Below are 19,231 nucleotides of genomic sequence, written 5' to 3'. Positions count from 1 at the left end.
GGGGAAGGATTCCCACCCCGAGCCTGACCACAAACTCAGCCGCACAAAGCCTCTGGAAAAAAATCAATAAACATTTATTTGATACAGTCATATTTAATACATACAGTTGGTGGCCCACCCCCGCACCACTTGGGGCCGGGGAGGCAGGGACGAGGACTGGGGACAAGATGGTCACAAGGCGGGCAGGGCCCGAGCTCACCGTCAAAACATCTTGCAAATAAACACTTTGTAGATAGAATATATATGTATATATATGGTTACAAGTGATAGCTGGAACCTCTCTTTCAAAATGCACTTATGTACGGAGAACTGGCATTAAAAAACCCAAACCAAGAAACCCAAAACACAGGGATGTGTGGCAGTCGGGCCAGAGGCGCTGGCCAGGCCCCCTGAACCCCAGGCCTCCAGGGCAAGCCACCTGGGGCCCACCGACCTGGACACGCGGGGACAGCCCTGCCCTCCATGGGCCAGGGTGCCCCCGTTCTCTCCCTTCTGATCCAGAGGGACAGGAGGGGGGCCACGGCTGGGCCACTGGTCACACCAGGAATACACCCTCATCTGCCTTTACACAAGCAAACAAACGTGCACCCTGCTTCTGTGTTAAGTGTCAGCCCCTTGAGTAGGCCCCTTCCTGTTCTCAGGGCAGGGTGGGGAGGGGGTGGGCTGGGCCAGAGGTAGATCTTCAGAAAGGGACCTGGCATTGTGCCCTGGGCTTCAGTTTTGGGCAGGGTCCATGCCCATCATGCCCGCGGGGGTGGGGGGGGGTGGGAGCTGCCACTCCAGTCCCTCTCACTGAAGGTGTCAGTCAAGGCCAGGTGGTTACCTGGCCGAATTCCCACCAGAGTGGGAGATGGGCAAATCCTGCTGAGCCCCCCCACCCCCAGGGCTCTGCCCCTTTTGGAGGCGGGCTCTGTGGACCAGCTTACCACTGCCACTCACCAGAGCATAGGAAGCAGGAAAGGAAGAAGGGACAGGGGTCCAACCCAACAGCCACATTTGGCAGCAGCTCCCCACACCCACTTTAAAGACAAAGAACGGGGGTTAAAGTGCTAAACATCAAGTTACCCAGGACCCCACCTCCTCCCACGTGTCACAGCTGGGTTCCCAAACCAGGGCCCCTCTGTGGACCCAGGGGGTGACCTGGAAACTCACCCCCTAGCAAAAAACCAGCCCCCCACTCCCCAAGGGCCAAGTACCTGAGAGGCTGGGGTGGGCGGCTGTCCCCAGCATAGATGTTGAGGTCCAACCTCCTCCAGCCATTGGTGACAAGGACAAAATGCACCTAGGACTCCTGGCAGCACCTGCATCCCCTCCCTGCCCCAGGCTGCCCCTGCAGTGGCTGCCTGACCCCACCTCTGCCCCCACCAGCTGTATGCCATAGTAACACCCAGGAACATGGGAAAGAAAACCCTTCTGCCCACGCAGTTCAAAGCCCTGCCCAAGCTGCCCGCCCCTGACCTTTGACACTGATCACACCTGCCAGCCCAGACCTCGCCCTTTAATCAAATCAAGGTGAGTGTGATAGGGGGTTAGTTCTGTCTGTACACCACCTCCCTAGCACATCAGGCCAGGGCTGCCCAAGTCAGAGCCTTTGGGCCGCAGGAAGAAGCTGGACACAGGCAGCACGATGGACCCCAAAGGTCCCCCGGAACCCGCCTCCCCACTGCAGAGCTAGGAGAGCTGAGCCCGACGGGGAGCTCCTCCTCTCCTGGGACTAGATGAGGACAGGAGCTGGGGGTCGGGGGACAGAGAGGTGCCCAGTAAGCACTGCCTCCCTGAGCAGGGGAGAGACACCCCCTTAGCCCCCAGATCTACCGTCGGCACCAGGAAACCCTTAGCACCAAAATGTCAGATTGTTGTGTTTTTGTATAAAAAACAGAATAAAAAAAAGGTTGTTACTTGTCACAGCAACAAGACTGGCATCCACTACATCCAGGAGACACACGCACACGGGCAAATATCAAAATTCACATCGTCCAGGATCGGCCAGCCCGAGCCCTCAGCCCACCCCCACCCCCCAGTGGGAAACAGCTTCTTGTCTAAACCCAGTGGCTCTGAGAACCCGCCTCCGCCCACGATGCCAAAGCTGGAAGGTGGGGCCCAGGGAGGAAACCAGAGGCAGTGTGGCCACCAACTCTGGGTGCCCTGAACTCCAGCCTGAACCCCGGTCAACCTGCAGACCTCGCCATCCCCTCTGGGGCCCAACACAACGCAACCTTGGCCGAGTTCCTTCCCTGGCCTTCAGCTCTCGTATCAAAAGACCACACAACCAGAAACAAAAGGGCAGGTAGAAAATGGGGAAAGGGACTCCCACGGGAGCCTAGCCACAAGCCAACCCAGACCAGCAGACAGAAGGCTGATTCCCGCAGGGATCAATCCTCAAAGATGGCCCCACTTCCACACCCCACATGCCTGGGCCCCAGATTGACCTCAGAGCTTAGACTGGCCCATCCCTAACCCACTGGACTGCCCCAACCTAGACCAGTGGTGTTGGCGAAGCTGGAGAGTGGAGGCAAAGCTGTGCCCCACGTGGCCCCCTCACCCGCTGCCCATGCAGTCCTGCAGGTCAGACCAGAACCCCTCGCCCCAGGCAGGGAGCACCCACGAAGCCGGGATGACAGAGAGTCCCCTCCATTAAGGGGACCACCTCCACCCACCAAGACAGACAGGGGCCAGCAGCACCGGGGCCTGAGCACAGCCAAGGGTTGCAGGGGAAGGGGGAGCTGGAGAGGTAGAGAACAGAAGCAGAGGGACCAGAGGCCGAAGGACAAGGGAGGCCACCCTGGAGCAAGCCATCAGGTCAGCAGGGTAGCAGTCAGACTCAGGGTCTGTCCTGGGAGGTAGCTGGGGGTCCCGGGGTCCAGTGTCGGGTAGAGAGGTGAGACTACTCAGGTGCCCTCATCAGCCCAGAACCATGGGTCTCCGACGACCCCCAAGGCCTGGGCCTGAGAAAGCAGATGGGAACAGAGCTCCCGTGGTAAAGGCCGTCTGCCTGCCCCGCGCTGCCCCGTGGCCCGGGGCCTGAGCTGCGGACCCTCCTCCTGCCCCCCCAGGGCCCCTCCACCCTCCACGCTATCGCACTTCTGCTGCGGCCGCGGGCCATCGCTCGAGGAGCCCCACCCACGTGTGCCCTACGCAGCCTGCACAGGGGAAGGGCCACCTTCAGGAAGGAGAGAGGGACTGGCTGCCTCCGCCGGACAGATGAATAGGCAGGGGTGGGGGGTGGAGAACAGGAGGACAGGAGGTGCTGGAGCCGGCTACCCCCACCCTCAACAGAGTGGACTTGGCGCCCAGTGAGGGGACCAGGCCCCCCCCGCCGGCCAGCCACCATGCTCACTTCTCAGGAGCCTTGCTGGCTCCCACCTTCCGGCCAGTGGAGCCCCGGGCCCCCTTGTCTCTGCCTCCTGGGGGCCAGTCATCCCGCCGGGGGGGCATCTTGGGTGCGGGCTCCTCAGGGGTCCGCTCCTTGGGCTTTCGGCCTCGCTTCTTCCCGCCCGCCAGATGCCTCTTCTCCTCCTTCTTGGGCGCCAGGGAGTCCTGGCTCCTGTGTTTGGGAAGTGGGTCCGCCGAAGTCCGAAACCAGTTCTGGAAAGAGAAACAGCACGAATGCAGACCCCGCGACAGGAAGGTGCCGAGCCCTGGGGCAGGGCAGGCCGTGGCGCCAGGGTGGCTGGGCAGCACAGCTCCCGCCCAAAGGGGCACCTCCTGCCCGGGCTGCCAGGGGCGGGGCACCCAAGCTTCTCTGCTCCTCCAGGGAAGCCGGGAGCCCCTCTCAACCCGGGCTGCCACCGCCGCCCCCTCCCAGCCTCGCCCAGGCCCTGTAGGCCCAGCAGGGCTTCGGCCATCCCACCTCCGCGTGGGTCTTGAGAATGTGGTACTTGACGCCGCTCTCAGAGCTGAACTCCTTCGGACACAGCAGACAGCGGTACTTCCCCACAAGGTGGTCTCCCTGCAAGGCAAGGGCAGGCCGGCCCCAGAGATCGGACCCCGCCCCCAACCCCTGAAGACCAGAAGCTCCAAAGAGCTTCAGGGACCCTGGAGTTGCCCCCTCTAAGGGAAGGGAAGGGATGTAGAGAGTATGGGAAGAGGCAGGTGCCCCAGGGAAGGGCTGCAGCCTTTGCCTGAGGGCCCCTCGCCTCAAGCCCAGGTCAAGGTGCCCGTTACACCTCGACAGACATGGAGCCCCTGTGGACAGAACAACTGGGAGTGGACTGACTCCCGGCCGGGGCTGGAGAACCCTGGGCCAGGTTGGCCATCAGGCACTGGCCAGTCCCTGGGCTCCCGAAGGAGGCGGCGGCTGCCCCGTGGGGGCAGGGCCACACTCACAAGGTGGGGGGACCTCTAGGGGCTGGCTGGGAGTGCCGAGCACCCCATCACCCTGAGAAAGGGCCTGGAAACTGACCTTGCTGCAGCTGGCGAGATGGGCCTTAAGTCCGGACACACTGGAGTAGATGGCTTCGCAGCACTGGGGACAGGAGGCAACCGTGGGAGAGGGTCTCCCAGCAGACGCCCCCACACAAGCACACATGCACCCCTTGCCCAGGGGACACGGGACTCCTCTGGGGAAGCACGGGGCTTGACCCCAGAAATCTGCGGGTATGGGCAGGTGGGACTTCTCCACCGAAGGAGCCTGCAGGGGCCCAGGGACCACAGGAAAACCACCTTGGAGGGCCTCTACCCAGGGCCACACTTGGGCTCTCTGTCCTTGAATCCCAGTGTCCCTACCCCACCAGCTCGCCCCAACTCACATCATTGGGGCAGTTCACATGGCCTTTCTCCTTGACTTCATTCTTCCACGCCTCTAGCAGCTGGGGGTTGAGCGTGGGGAGGCCGGGCCGAGTGTAGTTGAGCTGTAAACACAGGTGTGCACTGTGGTGAGCCCCGCACGCCTGGGACGGGGGTTCCCGAGTGCCAGCCCAGAGCTGGCCCAGATACCCAAGCTGTTCTGAGGACCTCAACTGTGCCCTCCACAAATGGGAGACTTCAACCTGGACAGTCGGTCAATGCCCCAGATCACGGGCAGGGCTGTCACAGGGGACCCGGGGCTCCGTCACGTCCTGCTCAGAGACGGGGGTTGGGGGCCTGGCGGCCGCTCACCCGCGCAGTCTCGGGTACCAAATCATCCTTCACCCGCCGCTTGGTCCAGTCCCGAGCCAGTTCGTCCTCCGCGATCTCCTGCAGGTGGAACACGGCCACCTGGGCGGACGTGCGGCGGACGCGGCCGCTGGGGGTCCGCTCGACCCCCAGCAGGTCCTCCGTCTCAGGCGGCTTGTCCTCAGGCTCCTCTGGTGGCTGTAGCGCAGGGAGGCTGGGGTGAGCCACGGGGCCTGTGGGCCACGCGTGGCAAACACAGAGGCGCCGTGGTCCCAGGCTCAAAAGCTCTCATGCACGCCGCCTCCCCGCAAGGGAGGCGTCAACCGGAGGCTGCTCACCGGGGCCGTGTGCTCCGAGCGCATGTGGTAATCGTGTCCAGCCTTGGAGCGGTAGGTCTTTCCGCAGTGGGTGCAAGGAAAGGAGGGGCTGTCCACCTCACAGGGCGGCTTCCCGCAGCGTCGCTGGTGGTACTGGTAGCCCATGAGGCTGGAGAAGGCAGCCCCGCAGCCCTGGGGTCGGGTGAGGGTAAGCGGCCGGAGAGAGGCTGGGCCTCGTCCCTCGCGTGCGCCCCACCCCCGCTGTCCGACTGACCTCCTGGGGGCAGCGCAGCCTCCCCATCTGCTTCAGCACCTTGCGTAACCGCTCCCGCTCCTCCTGCTCGCTCCCCTCCGAGGCCTCGGCGTCCGAGGGCTGGGGGGCAGGCCCAGCCTTAATATCCCCCCCCCCGGGGCCCCAGTCCCTGCCCAGGGGTCAGGGCCACCGATGCCCACGGTCAGGCACGGGGACCACTGAGCTCTGTGGCCCCGTGGTGATGAGCAGCCAGCAGGCAGGGGCGCGGGCAGGGGGTGGGCTGGGACGGACGCGGAGGCCGGTGATCAGCGGGCCCGGGCGTACCTTGGCGCTGTGCTCTGCCATGGTGTGGTAGTTGAGGCCGGCCTTCGACTTGAACTGTTTCCGGCAGTGCTGACACTTGAGAGCGTCCTGCAGCTGCACAGGCGTCCCTGCCATGAGACACGCCCTCCAATCCCCCCCCCCCGACCACGCCCTCCGAGCGCCCCCGCCCGGGACCCCGGGGTGGCCTTACCTTCTGACACACTTCCATGTGCTTCTTGAGCCCCACGAGGGTCTTTCGGGTGACCACGTTGCAGGTGGGGCAGACGGCCTCCCCCCGTTCGTGGATGGCCCGCTGCCACTGCTCCTCAGGGCCACCTGTGGGGCAGGGCCAGGGCCTCAGGGACTGGTGGGGGCTCCCGGACGCCCTGGATGCCAAGCACAGGACCCACGGTCCACGCTCAGCCCCCAGTCCCTGGGGTCCAGGATCTGCCCCAGAGTCGCGATCTGTCCTGGGCCCCGCCTCCCGGCAGCCCCCCCACCTGGAGCTGCGTGGGCCGCGGGGGCCGGCGCGTCCTTGCCGACAGTGCTAGCGGGAGCCAGCACCTTCTTCCGCACGTCCTCGGGGCCCGGCCCCTCCTGCTTCTTGGCACGGTGCATGCGGGATTTGTCCTCTGCCTTGGCTAGGCCTGCGTGCGCACACACAGGAGAGGGCAGCTGTGAGCCGCAGGTGCGGTCGCACTTGTGTGTGCGTCCAGGCCCAGATGCCCAACTGGCCATGGCCCTACCTTTGAGTCCGAAGGTCCCTGAGATGGATGGCTGCTCCCCCGTAAACTTCTTGGGCGTTTTCTGTTTCCTTCCTGACTCGGGGGAGAGAAGACAGGGGCCAAGGTTCTGGTCAAATAACCATCAGGAGGCCTGGGCCAGTCGATGGCCGCCCTACCCAGCCACTGCCCCCCAGCTCTCCTCTTACTGTGCTTCGTGCGTTCCGCTCCCTCTTCGGGTGGGGACATGGGGCCCGGGGCCCTCGGGGCTTCCTTGCTCCCCAAGAGCCTGCTGCCCAGAGAGAGGGGGCTGCTGCTGGGGTCTGTGCTCAGGGGGCAGGCCGAGCTGTGGCCCGTGGTGGAGGGGCCGTACTCCCCGTTCTCCGGCCTCGCCTGCTTCGGCAGAATGGGGCACACGTCCGGGCTGTCTGCTGCCCTGCAGGGAGCGGGCTGGTGAGGGGCAGGAGGGCCCCCTTTGGGCCCTGGTGCCACCTCCAACCCAGGAGGAGAGCCCGTACCTTTTCTTACCACTGCTCCTCCCGGTGCCTCGAGCTCTGTTCTCAGACTTGGTGAGCAGCACCATTTTGCAAGGTGGTGTGTGTCTGCTGATGGCAATGGGCCGGCTGACCGTCACTGGCTTACTGACCACAATGGGCCTGCTGACCGTCACGGGCTTCGTGACTGGCACAGGTTTTGTAACCGTCACAAGCTTTGTCATTGGCACCGGTTTGTTGATGGTCACCGGTTTGGTCACCGGCACGGATTTGGTGACTGGCACTGGCTTATTGAGAGTCACTGGCTTGGGGACCGGCACAGGTCTGCTGACCGTGACAACCTTGGTGACCGGCACAGGCCTGCTGACCGTGACAGCCTTGGTGACCGGCACAGGCCTGCTGACGGTCACCGGCTTGGTGACCGGCACAGGCCTACTGACGGTCACCGGCTTGCTGATGCCGATGGGTTTGCTGACACCCACAGGTTTGCCAATAGTGACAGGTTTGCTCACTCCAATTGGCTTGCTGACCCCAACGGGCCGGCTGATGGTGACTGGCCGGCTCACTGGCCCAGGCTTGGGCGCAGGCAGGGGTCGGTCCGTGTGGTTCCAAATGCGGTGCTTCTCCAGCTGGGTCTTAGAGGTGAAGGCGGCCTCACAGAAGGGGCAGGGAAAGGTCAGCCTTTCTGAGATGGCACCCTGAAGGAAAAGGGCAGGCGTGGGGGGGGGCGGCCTGAGGCTACTGCCCACACACACCCTACGCAGGCAGGGCGGGTTCCAGGCCTCTTCCTCCTGCCTGCCCCATGGCCCCTTACCCCTTGGCACCGCTGGTAGTGGTACTTGAGCCCGTAGATGCTGGGGAATTCCAGCCAGCAGCCGGAGTTCGGACACTTCACCCTCGAGTGTGCCTTGAATTCGTCTTTCCACTGGTTCATCAGGGAGAGCTGGGCACGGAAAAGGCGGAGTCTGCTGACCCTTCAGCCAGCTGGGCCTCTGCCAACCCAAGCCCCAGACCCAGCACCCTCCCCAGGCCTGCAGGGCAGACAGGCGGCAGGAGCCCCTCCAGCTCAGGACCGCAGCGAGATTCAGGCCACTCCGAGCAGCTACGGTTTACTGGGCCAGCTCTCCAAGCCCCATGGACGTGGTCCACTAGGTCCCAGGCCACACCACGAAGCCTTAAGGCACGGAGCGACCCTCTGCCGCAGGTGGGGAGGGCGTGGGGCCGGACGCACGGCTGAGCGAGGCGGATCCCAGCACGAGCCCCACCCGGCCTTCGGGGAGCTCACGGGAATGTCTCGGAGGGCCTGGTTCTCAGCTTTCGGACGCCCCTTCTTCTTCCCTTCGGTCCTGTCACTGGTTGGACTTCCCGGGTCAAAGCACAGTGGGGCCTGGCTGGACACTGTCTGCCCACCCCGGGCCACCGGCATCCCTGCAACACATTATGTGCCAAGATCTGGAAGCTGTGCTTCCCACAGCCTTGCCTGCCACCCACGGGGCTGGTCAGGCCTGGAGTAAGCCCTGCTTCTCCCATCATGAAGCATGGGGAGTGGGAGATTGTGGTCATCCTAGGACAAGAATTTAGGGGCCCAGGCTACCCCCACCCTGGGAAGGCCCTCAGGTGCCCAGGCAGCTCAGCTGAGTACCCAGGAGCTGGACCACTGGGGAGCTGGGAGCCAGTGAGGGACCCCACACCCAGGACTGGCTGCCTGTGATCGCCTGGACTTGACCCTGACCTGACCCCTCTTACCCAACTTTGGTGGGTCGTGGAGCACAGGAAGTCGGACCTCATTTCGACCTCCATCCTTCCCAGGTCCACTCCTGGTGGACCCTGGGAGCCGGCGGCCTCCTCCAACGCAGAAGGGATCAGTCATCTCTGCACAGCAAGTGGACAGACTTGTGAGGCCTACCAGGCCCGGGTCAGGACTTGAAATGGGCTGGCCCTGAGCCCCGCCCCCAGACAGGCCCCTCTGTGGCTCAGGAGAGCAGTGCCTGCCCGCCTGTGTATTTGGCCACATGGGAGAGTAGATGACAGAGGCTTCTGGTTTAGGGGAGGGGCTGCCCAGATGAGGTCCCCCCATATTATGCAGGAGGCACAATCATCCTGGAAGCATCTAACCCTGACCCTCATCAGCTCCCACAGACTTCCCTTGTCCCCAGACACACAGTCCCAGAGAGTGCCAAGGATCACACCTGCTACTGGACGAGGGGTGGTCCCTAGAGAGGTGGAATGTTCAGGAGGAAAGAGGTGAAGAGCTTCCCTCCCCAGAGCCAAGTATGACTCCAGTACGGCTGCCAGCTCAAATGCTGTGCTGGTCTAGGACCCTGGACACCTTCCTCCACAGCCTCACCCAGACCAGAGGCAATGCCTCCCCACCTGGGAGGGCACCCCCCAGATGCTTCTTTCCAGGACACAGATGGAAAATGGCCAAGATGGGCACTGAGGACCCCTAGCCTACTCCCTAAATTAGCGACTTCCCAAGGGGCGTGTGGGGCAGATCAAGGACCAAGCACCCTTTAAGCACCCAGGTCTGGTCCCCATGCCAGCCAAACCATCCCATTGACCCTCTTCTCAACCCTGTCTCCAACAGGAATCCCTCAGCCAACCCTCTACCTGGCTGATCTCCTCCCCACCTCCCCACTTAAAAGCCTCTCTGGCCCCCACCTACAGGCCCACCAGTACCACTCCTCCAGAGACCACCAACCTTTGGCCACAGAGAACCCCCCACTGCCCAAGGCTGGGCCTCCATAGGCCTGTTTTGCTGGGGGACCACAGACCCTGAGAGCTAGGGGGAGGGACTCTGAGCTTAGGTCCTACTAGATCCTCCCCCAGGGACACCCAAAGCCACAGGAAGGGGGTTGGGGACAGTTGCGTGGACAGGGGGTCCCTCCTCTGGCAGTTCCCAAATAACTTAGAAAAGAGAAGATGGGAAAGAACTCCAGGCCTAGAGGGGATCCAAAGGCTGAGGTCAAGGTAAGGGCAGTCACTGCCCGCCACCTCCTACGCCTGGGTGGAGGTACGGGTCTCCCGGCCCTAAGCAAAGTTCTCTGAAGTCCTCACACGGAGACTTCTAAAGGACACCTGCCAGCCTCCGATCACCCCAGCCCCTGAGGACTCCAGGAGCCTGGGGTGTGGGCGCCTGCCAAGAACCCACTTGCCAGTATGCAGCTTGGGGGGAGAATTCAGAGTTGGGGGGCTGGGGCCAGGGCTGCCCCAGGAGACAGACACCCTCTTTCTACCCAAGACCTGTCACTTGAACAACAGGAGGAAAAGGGATTCCACCCCGCCCCGGGCCGGACAGGGTCGCCGAGGTGGGACCCTCGCAGGGGGAGGGGGCGCCACAAGCGACGCCGGCGGCAGGACCGCGGCCCAGGCTGGGCGCACGGATGAGGCTGGCCAGGGAACGCACACCTGGAGGCCGGCCCTGCCACCCACCTGTCACCTGCGGCCCGGGTGCGGGGCTCCGGCCTGGCCCCGAAAGGGCCCGATCGCGGGCCCGGGGGGGGGCGAGGGGGGGCGAAGGCAGTGAACCAAAATGGCGACTTTTTCTGGAGAAGGAGGAGGCAGGAGCGCGGCGCCGGCGCGGGGCGCGGCGCTGGGCGTGGGGGTGGGGGGGGGTGGGGCGGGGGTGTCCGGGCGCCGCAGGGGGTGGTGGGCGGCGGGCGGGGGCTCCGGGCCCGGCACCCCCCCCCCCCCCGACCTGTGCGCGGGGTCAGGGTCGGCAACGCGGCCGAGCGAGGGCTGCCCCGGGGTCCGGCCCGGGGCGCGGCCGGGGGCTTACCTGCGGCGCCCAGCGGGACGGCGGCCGGGGCGGGGGCCGGGGCCGGGGCGCTGGGCGCGGGGCGCGGGGTCCGGGCGGCGCAGGCTGCGCGCCGCGCTGCGCACATGCGCGCTCCCGCCCCTCCCACCTTTGACAGTTTTACTGTGGGGGGGAGGGGGCGAACTCTCGCGGTATTCCTGCGGCCGCTCCGCGACGGGGAGGAACGGCCGGGAGGGAGGGGGCCGGTCGGCCCGACCCCTCCCCGGCCCCCGGCCCCCGGCCCCCGGCTCGCTGGCCGTGGTCGGCTGGGGCTCCAGTGCGAAGTGGCCAGTTATGCCGCCCCGTAGGGCAGGGGGCGTTTTTCAGACAGTGGGGTAAACTGAGGCACTATAGGGGTGTTGGGAACTGCCCAAAGCCCAGCGTACCCGGACTGAAACGAGCAGATGCCTCTAGGTGCTGGCTCTGGGAAGCTGCAGCCATGGAGACCACCGTCCTCTGGGAGCCGAACCCCTGGCCCTTGGGAGCCCTGCGGCTGCAGAGCAGGATCTGGGGGTCTTCCAGCGAGCCCCGTGACCACCTCTGTCTGTGGCCACAGTCAGGGCACCGCCCGGTTCCTAGCAGTGCTAGGCAGTTTGAGGCCATGGACCCTATTGGGGCTACTGACCATTGGAGCAGCCTCCGTGTATTCCGGTGGGGGTGAGCCTAGATCAGTTGCGCTTTGCTCCGCAGGGCCCCAGAACCCAGGCCTGGGAGGGCACCCCGGTATCAGGTCTAGGGGAAATGGGGCCCTAACCCTACCAGGAGTTGGGAAAAAATGGAGCGGGGGAAGAGGTACTAAGTGGGACATGGTTACAGTGTGCACTGCCTCCTCCAAGTGTCTCCCACCCCATCTTCCGATCCCCACTTCACCCGTCTGCCCTGGAACAGGTTGGGTGCATTGCTAGGGGGCAGAGCACAAAAGGTCAAATTAGGCTCTGCCTCTCCTCACAGGACTATTGCTTCCCTAGTGGCCACACAAAGTGCTCCCGGAGAGAGGGGTGGGGGCCCTCTGTGGAGGACTCAGGAGGTTGGACCTTCCTGGAAAATCAGAGCCGGAGAAAGGCCCATGTGACCCCAGGAGGAAGAGGGAGGGCCGTCCTTCCCTTACTGAGCATGCCCACACTGGGGGCAGGACATGCAGGATTTGGGGAGGGGTCAGTTGGCAGAGGAGATGCAGACAGCTTTCTTGTCCTCTTTCCCCGAGTAAGTCTGCACAGCCACGTGTGTAACCATGCCCATTAGTAGGTGTGTGTCTGAGTGACCACATGTGCTGGGTTGTGTCCTGTGTGGACACCTGATGTCAGGGTACGTCTGTGTGTCCTGCACTAGGAGAGAAGGACGCCTGTTAGTATGTTAGTATCTGGATGACCGGATGCAAGACATGTGCGGGGGCGGGGGGACTCCTGTGTCTTAGCAGGTGGGCGTCTAGGCCACAGCGTGTCTGGATGTAGGGCACTGTGTGCTGTGCCCCGTGTGTGTTTTGTACGTTAGGGGGTCGCTGCATCAGGGCGTCCTGTGGTTCTGGATACCGGCGTCCCTGTGTTTCTGTGTCCAGACTCCAGGGGTCAGTTTATGCCTCTCTGTTACCGTGTGTCTGGTTGCTGTGCGGATACCTGTGTCGGGGGTGTTGTGACCTGTTTCTTATGTCAGAGCATTACCCTGTGCAGGGCGCTTAATGGGGACCCTGGAAGGTTGCCATGTCACATCCCTGGAACCCATGAATACAACCTTATTTGGAAAAACAGGTCTTTGCAGATCTGCTGAAGGGAAGGGTCTTGAGATGAGAAGACCGTCCTGGGTTGTCCAGGTGGGCCTTAAATCCTGTGACAGGTTTCCCCAGGGGAGGGAGATTTGACATAGGCAGAAGGGGACGTGAGCACAGAGGCTGGGCGGGAGTGACACGCCAGAGCCCAGGAATCCCTGAGGCAGCCGCCAGAAGCTGGGAGAGGTGAGGAGGCGGTGTGACCCTGCTGGGTTTCAGACCCGTGGCCTGCATGGCCGGAACAGAATCCTTTTCCGCTGTGAGAAACTTCCAGGTTTTGGTCCTTTGTTCTGGCGGCCCCCGGAAAGTGACGCACCTGTGTCCGTGCGTCTGGGTGCAGTCCGCAGGGTGGAGCCCAGGGTTCCAGCCTCTGCCTCTCCTCCCCACCTGGTCCTGAGGTCAACAGGTGCCCTGTCAAGATGCGACACCACTGCCCCCTAGTGGCCCTGCGGAGGGACCTGAACTGGGCACTGGGCACTTCCTGCCCCCCCCATGCCAACCAGGGCCCCTCCTGCTCCCTCCCAGGGTTCTTCCCACTCGCAAACACCCAGTTGGCTGGAGCCGAACACACACTTGGGGCACTTGAGAACCGGGTTTATTTCTGGTCTTTTTATCAGAATATAAAAAAGCGCAAAACAAAGAAGACAAGACAAGAGCATGGGGGCATGGGGGCAAGACGAAGGAGGAAGAAGGTGCGGGCAGTGACAGGAAAGGCCCTCCGGAAAACACAACGTTGTGATGGCACAGGTGGGCTGGGACAGTCAGGGTGGCCAGACAGGACACGGGGGCTTCCTGTATGGGCCTACAGGATGGAGGGCACCAGGCCAGTCGTCCAGATTCCACTCAGGGCCTGCACCAACCAGCCTCCCACCTGGAGGTCAGCTCAGGGCACAGAGAAGAGGCTGGGGGCTCAGCCTCATGTGTCCCCGAGATTTTCAGAGTTCCTGAGGGAGGGGGAAGGCAAAGGAGCCAGAGGGTGGGGAGCCATCAGGACCACCCTCCCTGTCCCTCTCTGGATGGTACCAGGCCCAAACCATGGGCCCCCTGGCCCATGGAGTAGTGGCTCAGGCGCTGGCTGGGTCTCTGGTGGGTGGGTGTGGGGGATGCAGGCCTCAGGACTGTCTCTTCTGTGAATTCGGATTTTCCTGGGAACGGAGCAGTGAGAATCCTCATGCTCCCAAATGTGGGAGGAACGGGAGGCGGGTTCCCAAACCTAAGGCCGCAACCCAGCTGAGCCCAGTCCCGGCTGTGGGGCCCTCGTGGTGCTGAGTTAGGTCCCGGGCGCCTAAACAGTCCCCAGACCTCTCTCACTTCAGTTCCTGGGAGTGGACGGGGGTGTGTTGAGGGTCTCAGAAATCACGAGGGGGCCTTCTTGGCAGCAGTGGCTGCTGCTATCTGGATGGGGGGGCATGCGCCAGAGGGAGCCTCCACAGTTTATCCCCCTTGTGCTGGCAATCCTCTAGGTGCTGGGTTAGGGTGTAGAGCTAGACAAATGAGCAGACAGACCTCTCGCCCTGGGGGGGGGGGGGCAGGATGCCCAAAGGAAGTGTGACTCAGCAGGCAAAAGGGGCACAGGCATGGGTGTGGGTTAGGGGAATATAAATAATAGACTCCCTGGGGGACTGGGGGGGTCACCAGACCCTGCTCTGGCTCCAGGTAGCTCCCCCGCATGCTGCCAGCAGCACCAAGGGTGGATTTGGGCTCAGGTCCCCAGAGGAAGGACCACACCCAAGCAGCCCCCACCTGCTCACAGCCCAGAACGCACAACCAGAGATGGCAATCCTGGTCCCACCTGTCCACTGGGCTGGGCTCAGCCCCTGGCGCCTCTGGCGGGGTCCGAGAGGGGCTGTGGGCCAGCTCTGCATTGCCCTTGCCACAGGCTCTGGTCACAGTGCTGGGGTCTGGGGTTCGAGCCTCAGGCAGCGGCTAGGACGTGTTTCCGAAGGAGGCTATGGGGTGGATGGGGGTGAGGAGAGGTGCAGATCGCTGGCACCTCCCCTCTGCCCTGGGCACAGGACGGCTCTTGCTGGCGTCCTACAGCTGCTCCCCCCTGCCCAGCTCAGCCCACCTGGCGCACAGAGGGCCTCCCCCTCCGCGTCTCTCTGCCCCCCGCCCCACTGACCTTGGCTGAGCAGCTGCAGGCTCCGCCCCTCCTCGCGCACCTGCAGACGCAGCAGCTGCTGCAGCACCTCTTGCCGCTGGGCCTCCTGCGCCAGCCCCATCCGCTGCAGCTTCTCCCCGTTCAGCCGCAGCAGCGCCCGGCCTGAGAGCGAGCCAAGGTCAGCGTCGGGGGGGCAGAGAGAGAGAAAGGGGAGGAGGACACAGACAGACCCAAGGACGAGGACGGAGAAGGAGAGGCAGAGACACAGAAAGAGACAGGGAAGGAGGCGGAGAGGCACCAGGAAGGCAGGCAGGGGCCAGGGCGGAGGGAAGCTAGGAGAACAGAGGAACACACCAGGGAGAAGGAACAGCCCTAGAAGGAGGGGTTGGCTCCGCAGGAAACAGAGGGGAGAGGGAACAAGGGCTGCCTCCCCTCCCAGCCCTTAAGGGCACCTGTGATGGCATGCTGGGAGAAGGCCTCCACATAGACGAGGTAGTTGTGGGGACAGTGCTTCTTGAGCCACTTGCACACGTCCTGCTGACTCCACAGGACCACAGGCCTTGTCAGGCCACCCAGGGAGGGGCTTGTGTGGTACAGGCCGTAGTGGTCGGAGTACAGCCGGGCCTGTGGATGAGACGGGCAGCAGCTGCGGTGAGGGGGTGGGAAAGGCAGGGGCCGAGGTGGGTATGGTGGGTGGGTACCTGGGGGGCTTCCGTGCCCGGCTGCTGCAGGAGCTTGACTGGCCGGCCACCGGCGGCCCTCTGGCTGCGGCAATCATGCCACGTGAGGCTGGTGCCTGGTGTCCGAGGCAGGTGGCAGGGGATGCTCTCGGCAGACACCGTGTGTTCCAGGAGGGTTCGGCAGAAGCTCACACGGGCAGCGGCTGCAGAGCATGGGTGCTGATCAGAGCGCTTGGGGCAGGGCCAGACGGTCACCTCTCTGCACACCAGCTCCCTGCTCAACACACCCTCCAACAGAGGAGAGCCACTTTCTCAATTAGAGGGTCCCAGGCCCCCAAAGGTGGAAAGGAAATGTGCAAGAGCTGTCTTTAGTACCGCACGCAGTCCGAACACGACAAACTAGGAGCCTCTTTCCTCGTCTGAGTGCATCGCCCATATTCTGAGGAGTGGGCTGGATTCGGCTTCGATTAGAGAGCCAGTGTGCCCATCAGGGAGCATAAGACCCACGGCCTGGTGAGGGGCTATCCTGAGACAGGCCTCCTGTCACCCTTGCTTTCGGCTGACACAGGCTGAACCAGATCAGGGTCAGGGAACCAGACCAGGCTGGCTCCTATGTCCAGGGAGCTCCTGCATGATGGCGACCGTCTGCCCGTCACCACGGAACCAGTCTCTGCGGCCACACCTGGCGTCTGAGGCTCGGCTCCTGCCCTGCTGTGCTCATCTGCCAACCCATCCATGAGAAGCCTGAATGAACTCTGGGCAAGCCGGCAGCCAAGATTCCTGCTCTTCTACCGGCCACAGGGCCCTTGGCCCAGGATGGCTTCTGTGCATGGTGGGTGTCCAGTGGGCACGGGCTGCTCTGTGCAGGGGTGCAGGGCCCAAGCGCAGGCTCGGGGAGCCACAGTGACACCTTGGCCCTCTCTTCCCACACACACTTCATGATACTCCTCAAGTTGCAGTTTTCCCATCATTTCTGTGCATGGCGCTCACGCAGGTCCCAGGAGGACAGACACCTGAATGGTCACTTCCCAGCCCCTGCACAAGTCTTGGCAGGCCAGAGGTGTCTAGAAACATTGTGGATGGACGGGTGGTTGGAGAAGGGCTCTGTGTGGTGTCCACCAGTCACCAGAGCCTGGCAGAGGGTGGAAGACAAGTGCGGGCTTGCCTTCATCTCTACGGTATCTAGGTTCCAACTCAGCAGGCAGAAGCAGGTTCCTGGCCAGGGCCCTGGCCTCACTGGCTCTCAGCGGAACAATGAGAGACACCCCCCCCCCCGACACACCCCAAACCCCCAATTGAGGGCAGGGTTTGGGGATGTGCCCAGGAGGTCTCAGTAATGGGGAAAACGCATTACCCCCCCTTACCCCCTAAGATTTCTTGGACTTAGCACCCTTCTTCTTTCTAGCAACCTCAGGGAATTGAACGAGCGCGGGTGACTCTAAATTTGAGGTCCTGGGTCAAACAGTAGGTGCGGCTGGTGTGGTCGCTGCCCAGATGTGGCTTCTAAAATCGTAGGAAAAGACTTATTCTAAGCTGGCATCTTTCAGGGCACAGGTTTCTGAGCCACTTGGCCTCACATCGCAGGGCCTCGCCGAGCGGGTCCGGGCCAAGGCAGGAGCATGAAGCTCTGGGCGAACCAGTGGGACGCCGCCGCGCGCGCGCTTCACCTGTCCGGGTCCAGCCGGGCCCCGCCCATTCCCTGCCGGTGCTTGGAGTAGGATCTCCCTCTTTCCGTCTGCCGGCGCGTCCTTCCGTCCCTCCCTCTTAGTCCCAACGTCAGAATTCCAGCATAAAATGGGGCGGGGGCGCCCAAGCCCGGCTGCGGCCTCGACCCTCTCGCGGCCCCACTGCAAGAGCTAGGGAGGGAAGGGCACGCAAAGGAAAAGGAGACCGCGGGATGGTGCCAGTTGAAGGAGAGGAGCCCCAGCCGGTAACCCTCCAAGCCAAGGATTCCCAAGGCCTGAGGCCACCCCCCCCCCAGCTCAAGACAAAGACACCAGGGACCCCGTTCGGCCAGGACGCGCCCCCCACTCCACGCCAAACCGCAGCTTGGAGTCTGCCAGACCCCGCCCCCGCCCCTCTCGGTTCCCGAGGCCCCAACCCGCGATATTCCCGCGCCCTGGTCCAGCCCTGCTCACCGTCCACATCCCGGCGCTCCCCGAAGCCGGCACGCACAGCCCCGGCGCGGCCTCGCGGGGGGCTCAGCTTGGTCCTCAGCTCCGTGAACATGGGGCCCAAGGATTCCGGGCCCGAGCACACGCCCCTCGCCGGGCGCAAGGCGGCCGGTGTGGCCGGCGGGGAACGCGCGCCGCTGCCCCGCCCCAGCCGGCCCCGCGCCTGAGCCGGTCCCCGCGCCCGGCGAGTCTGCGCGGCGAGGCACCTGCCTGTGAGCCCCGAGAGCCGGGCGCGCTCCGGGAGCTCCGAGGTGTGTCGGCGGCGCGCAGGTCTGCGTATGCAAAGGGTGTCTGCCCGGAAAAGGGGCGACCTCGCACACCTGGGCACGGCTTCAAGGACAAGTGACTCTGGGCACCTTTAGGGGGTCCAGACGTCTGGAGGAGCCTCCGAGGCAAGGAAATAAGGAAGTGATCTTCCCCGCGGGGAGGGAGGAGGCAGGAGTAGAGCGTCCTGCCTGCTCCTGGGATGGGCTGTCCACCGGGGCCCAGGGTCAATGGCCAGAGCGGCCCCTCAACCATTTCCCTCCATTCTCCTCCCTCAGCCTACGGACTCACCCCTCCCCGTCCACGCGCTCTCCAGAGCTCTCGCCCTCAAACGCGCGCTTGCTTCCCTAGACCCCGGCTGAACACCGGCCCCCCCCCCCCGAGCTCCGATTAGGCCGCCAGGCAGGGTCTCCCCTTCCCGCTGTGGCCCGGACTCTGACCGCCCGGGGCCACCGGAGGCGGCCCTGAAAGCCGCTCGGCAGGGAATGGGGGGAGCGAGGAGCCCCACGGAGACCGCAGCAGGCCAGAGGGATGTGTCGGCTCCAGGGCTCCACGCGAGGGGCTCGGAAGGCCGGGGGCGGTCGCGCAGCGGAAGGCGCGGAGGTGCACGGAGACGCGTGTGTCCACCGGAGCAGGAGCACAGCCCGTCCGACCGGCACCCGAGCCCGCGACACGCTCGAGAGCCAGCTCCGGGGTCCGCACGCCGCCCGCATTTACTTATCCCCGCCAGCTCGCCTCCCAGGGGCTGCACCTCCGCCCTCCCCGCCACGTTCAGCGTCTGGCGGCGGCGGCGGCCGAGGCTGGCCCGGAACCCGGGCCCGAGCCGTGGCTCCGCAATCTGGGCGCCGAGGGCTCGAGCCCGCACACCGGGGCACACGCAGACGGGTGCGCTCACAGTCACGACACGCACCCCCGCTGCAGCCGTCCACGGCCGTACAGGGGAGCGGCTCCGCCCGGACGGCTTAGGGCCAGCCCCGGGGCCAGCACAACTCTGAGGGGAGGCGAACGGCTAGGCCTGATTCCGAGGGGTCCTGGGCGGCGGGGGTGCCGGGGGTGGGGCACAGGTCCCGCTCGAAGGCGGTACGTGCACGCAGTACGGGCGCGCAGGGAGGACGGCGGCCCGGGGCTCAGCTCTGAGGCCCCGCAGGGTTTGCCCCGCAGGCTTTCTCCCCGAGGCTGCAGCTCCCGCCCGTCTCCAGCAGGGCCGCCCGCACACCTCCCCACGGGCAGGAGCCCCGCGCATGCGCCTGTCACATCCCCTCGCCGCCGAC

The 19,231-nt window shown here is 64.3% G+C and overlaps 2 protein-coding genes across 5 annotated transcripts; both read right to left on the bottom strand.

Moving 5' to 3' along the window:
- Positions 1 to 53: 53 nt before the first annotated feature.
- Positions 54 to 10,997, bottom strand: ZNF512B (zinc finger protein 512B). The gene is made up of 17 exons (XM_044262613.1): positions 10,962 to 10,997; positions 8,930 to 9,055; positions 8,469 to 8,611; positions 7,998 to 8,126; positions 7,208 to 7,881; positions 6,899 to 7,125; positions 6,714 to 6,785; positions 6,468 to 6,614; positions 6,179 to 6,303; positions 5,989 to 6,081; positions 5,686 to 5,784; positions 5,433 to 5,603; positions 5,098 to 5,292; positions 4,749 to 4,850; positions 4,403 to 4,465; positions 3,851 to 3,949; positions 54 to 3,585 (listed from the first exon to the last, which is right to left on the bottom strand). The coding sequence occupies exons 2-17, from the start codon at positions 9,051 to 9,053 to the stop codon at positions 3,334 to 3,336; spliced, it is 2,715 nt and encodes a 904-aa protein (XP_044118548.1). The 5' UTR covers positions 9,054 to 9,055; positions 10,962 to 10,997; the 3' UTR covers positions 54 to 3,333.
- Positions 10,998 to 13,318: 2,321 nt separating this feature from the next.
- SAMD10 (sterile alpha motif domain containing 10) lies at positions 13,319 to 19,168 on the bottom strand. 4 transcript variants are annotated; one of them, XR_006386100.1, is made up of 6 exons: positions 17,661 to 19,168; positions 15,544 to 15,725; positions 15,295 to 15,466; positions 14,864 to 15,004; positions 14,534 to 14,690; positions 13,319 to 13,886 (listed from the first exon to the last, which is right to left on the bottom strand). XR_006386100.1 is itself a non-coding variant. In XM_044262616.1 (5 exons), exons 1-5 carry the CDS (start codon positions 17,749 to 17,751, stop codon positions 14,668 to 14,670), a joined length of 609 nt encoding a protein of 202 aa, XP_044118551.1. In that variant the 5' UTR covers positions 17,752 to 19,168; the 3' UTR covers positions 13,319 to 14,667. The 4 variants fall into 4 exon arrangements, 2 of the variants coding, with proteins under 2 accessions (XP_044118551.1, XP_044118552.1); XR_006386101.1 differs by having other exon boundaries at positions 13,319 to 13,543; XM_044262616.1 differs by having other exon boundaries at positions 13,319 to 14,690.
- Between the last annotated feature and the right edge of the window lie 63 nt (positions 19,169 to 19,231).

Source organism: Neovison vison, chromosome 8, assembly GCF_020171115.1.
Source record: "Neovison vison isolate M4711 chromosome 8, ASM_NN_V1, whole genome shotgun sequence".
Lineage (NCBI taxonomy): Eukaryota > Metazoa > Chordata > Mammalia > Carnivora > Mustelidae > Neogale > Neogale vison.
Note: the sequence above shows the minus strand (reverse complement) of the source record. Positions and strands in the feature narration are given on the sequence as shown.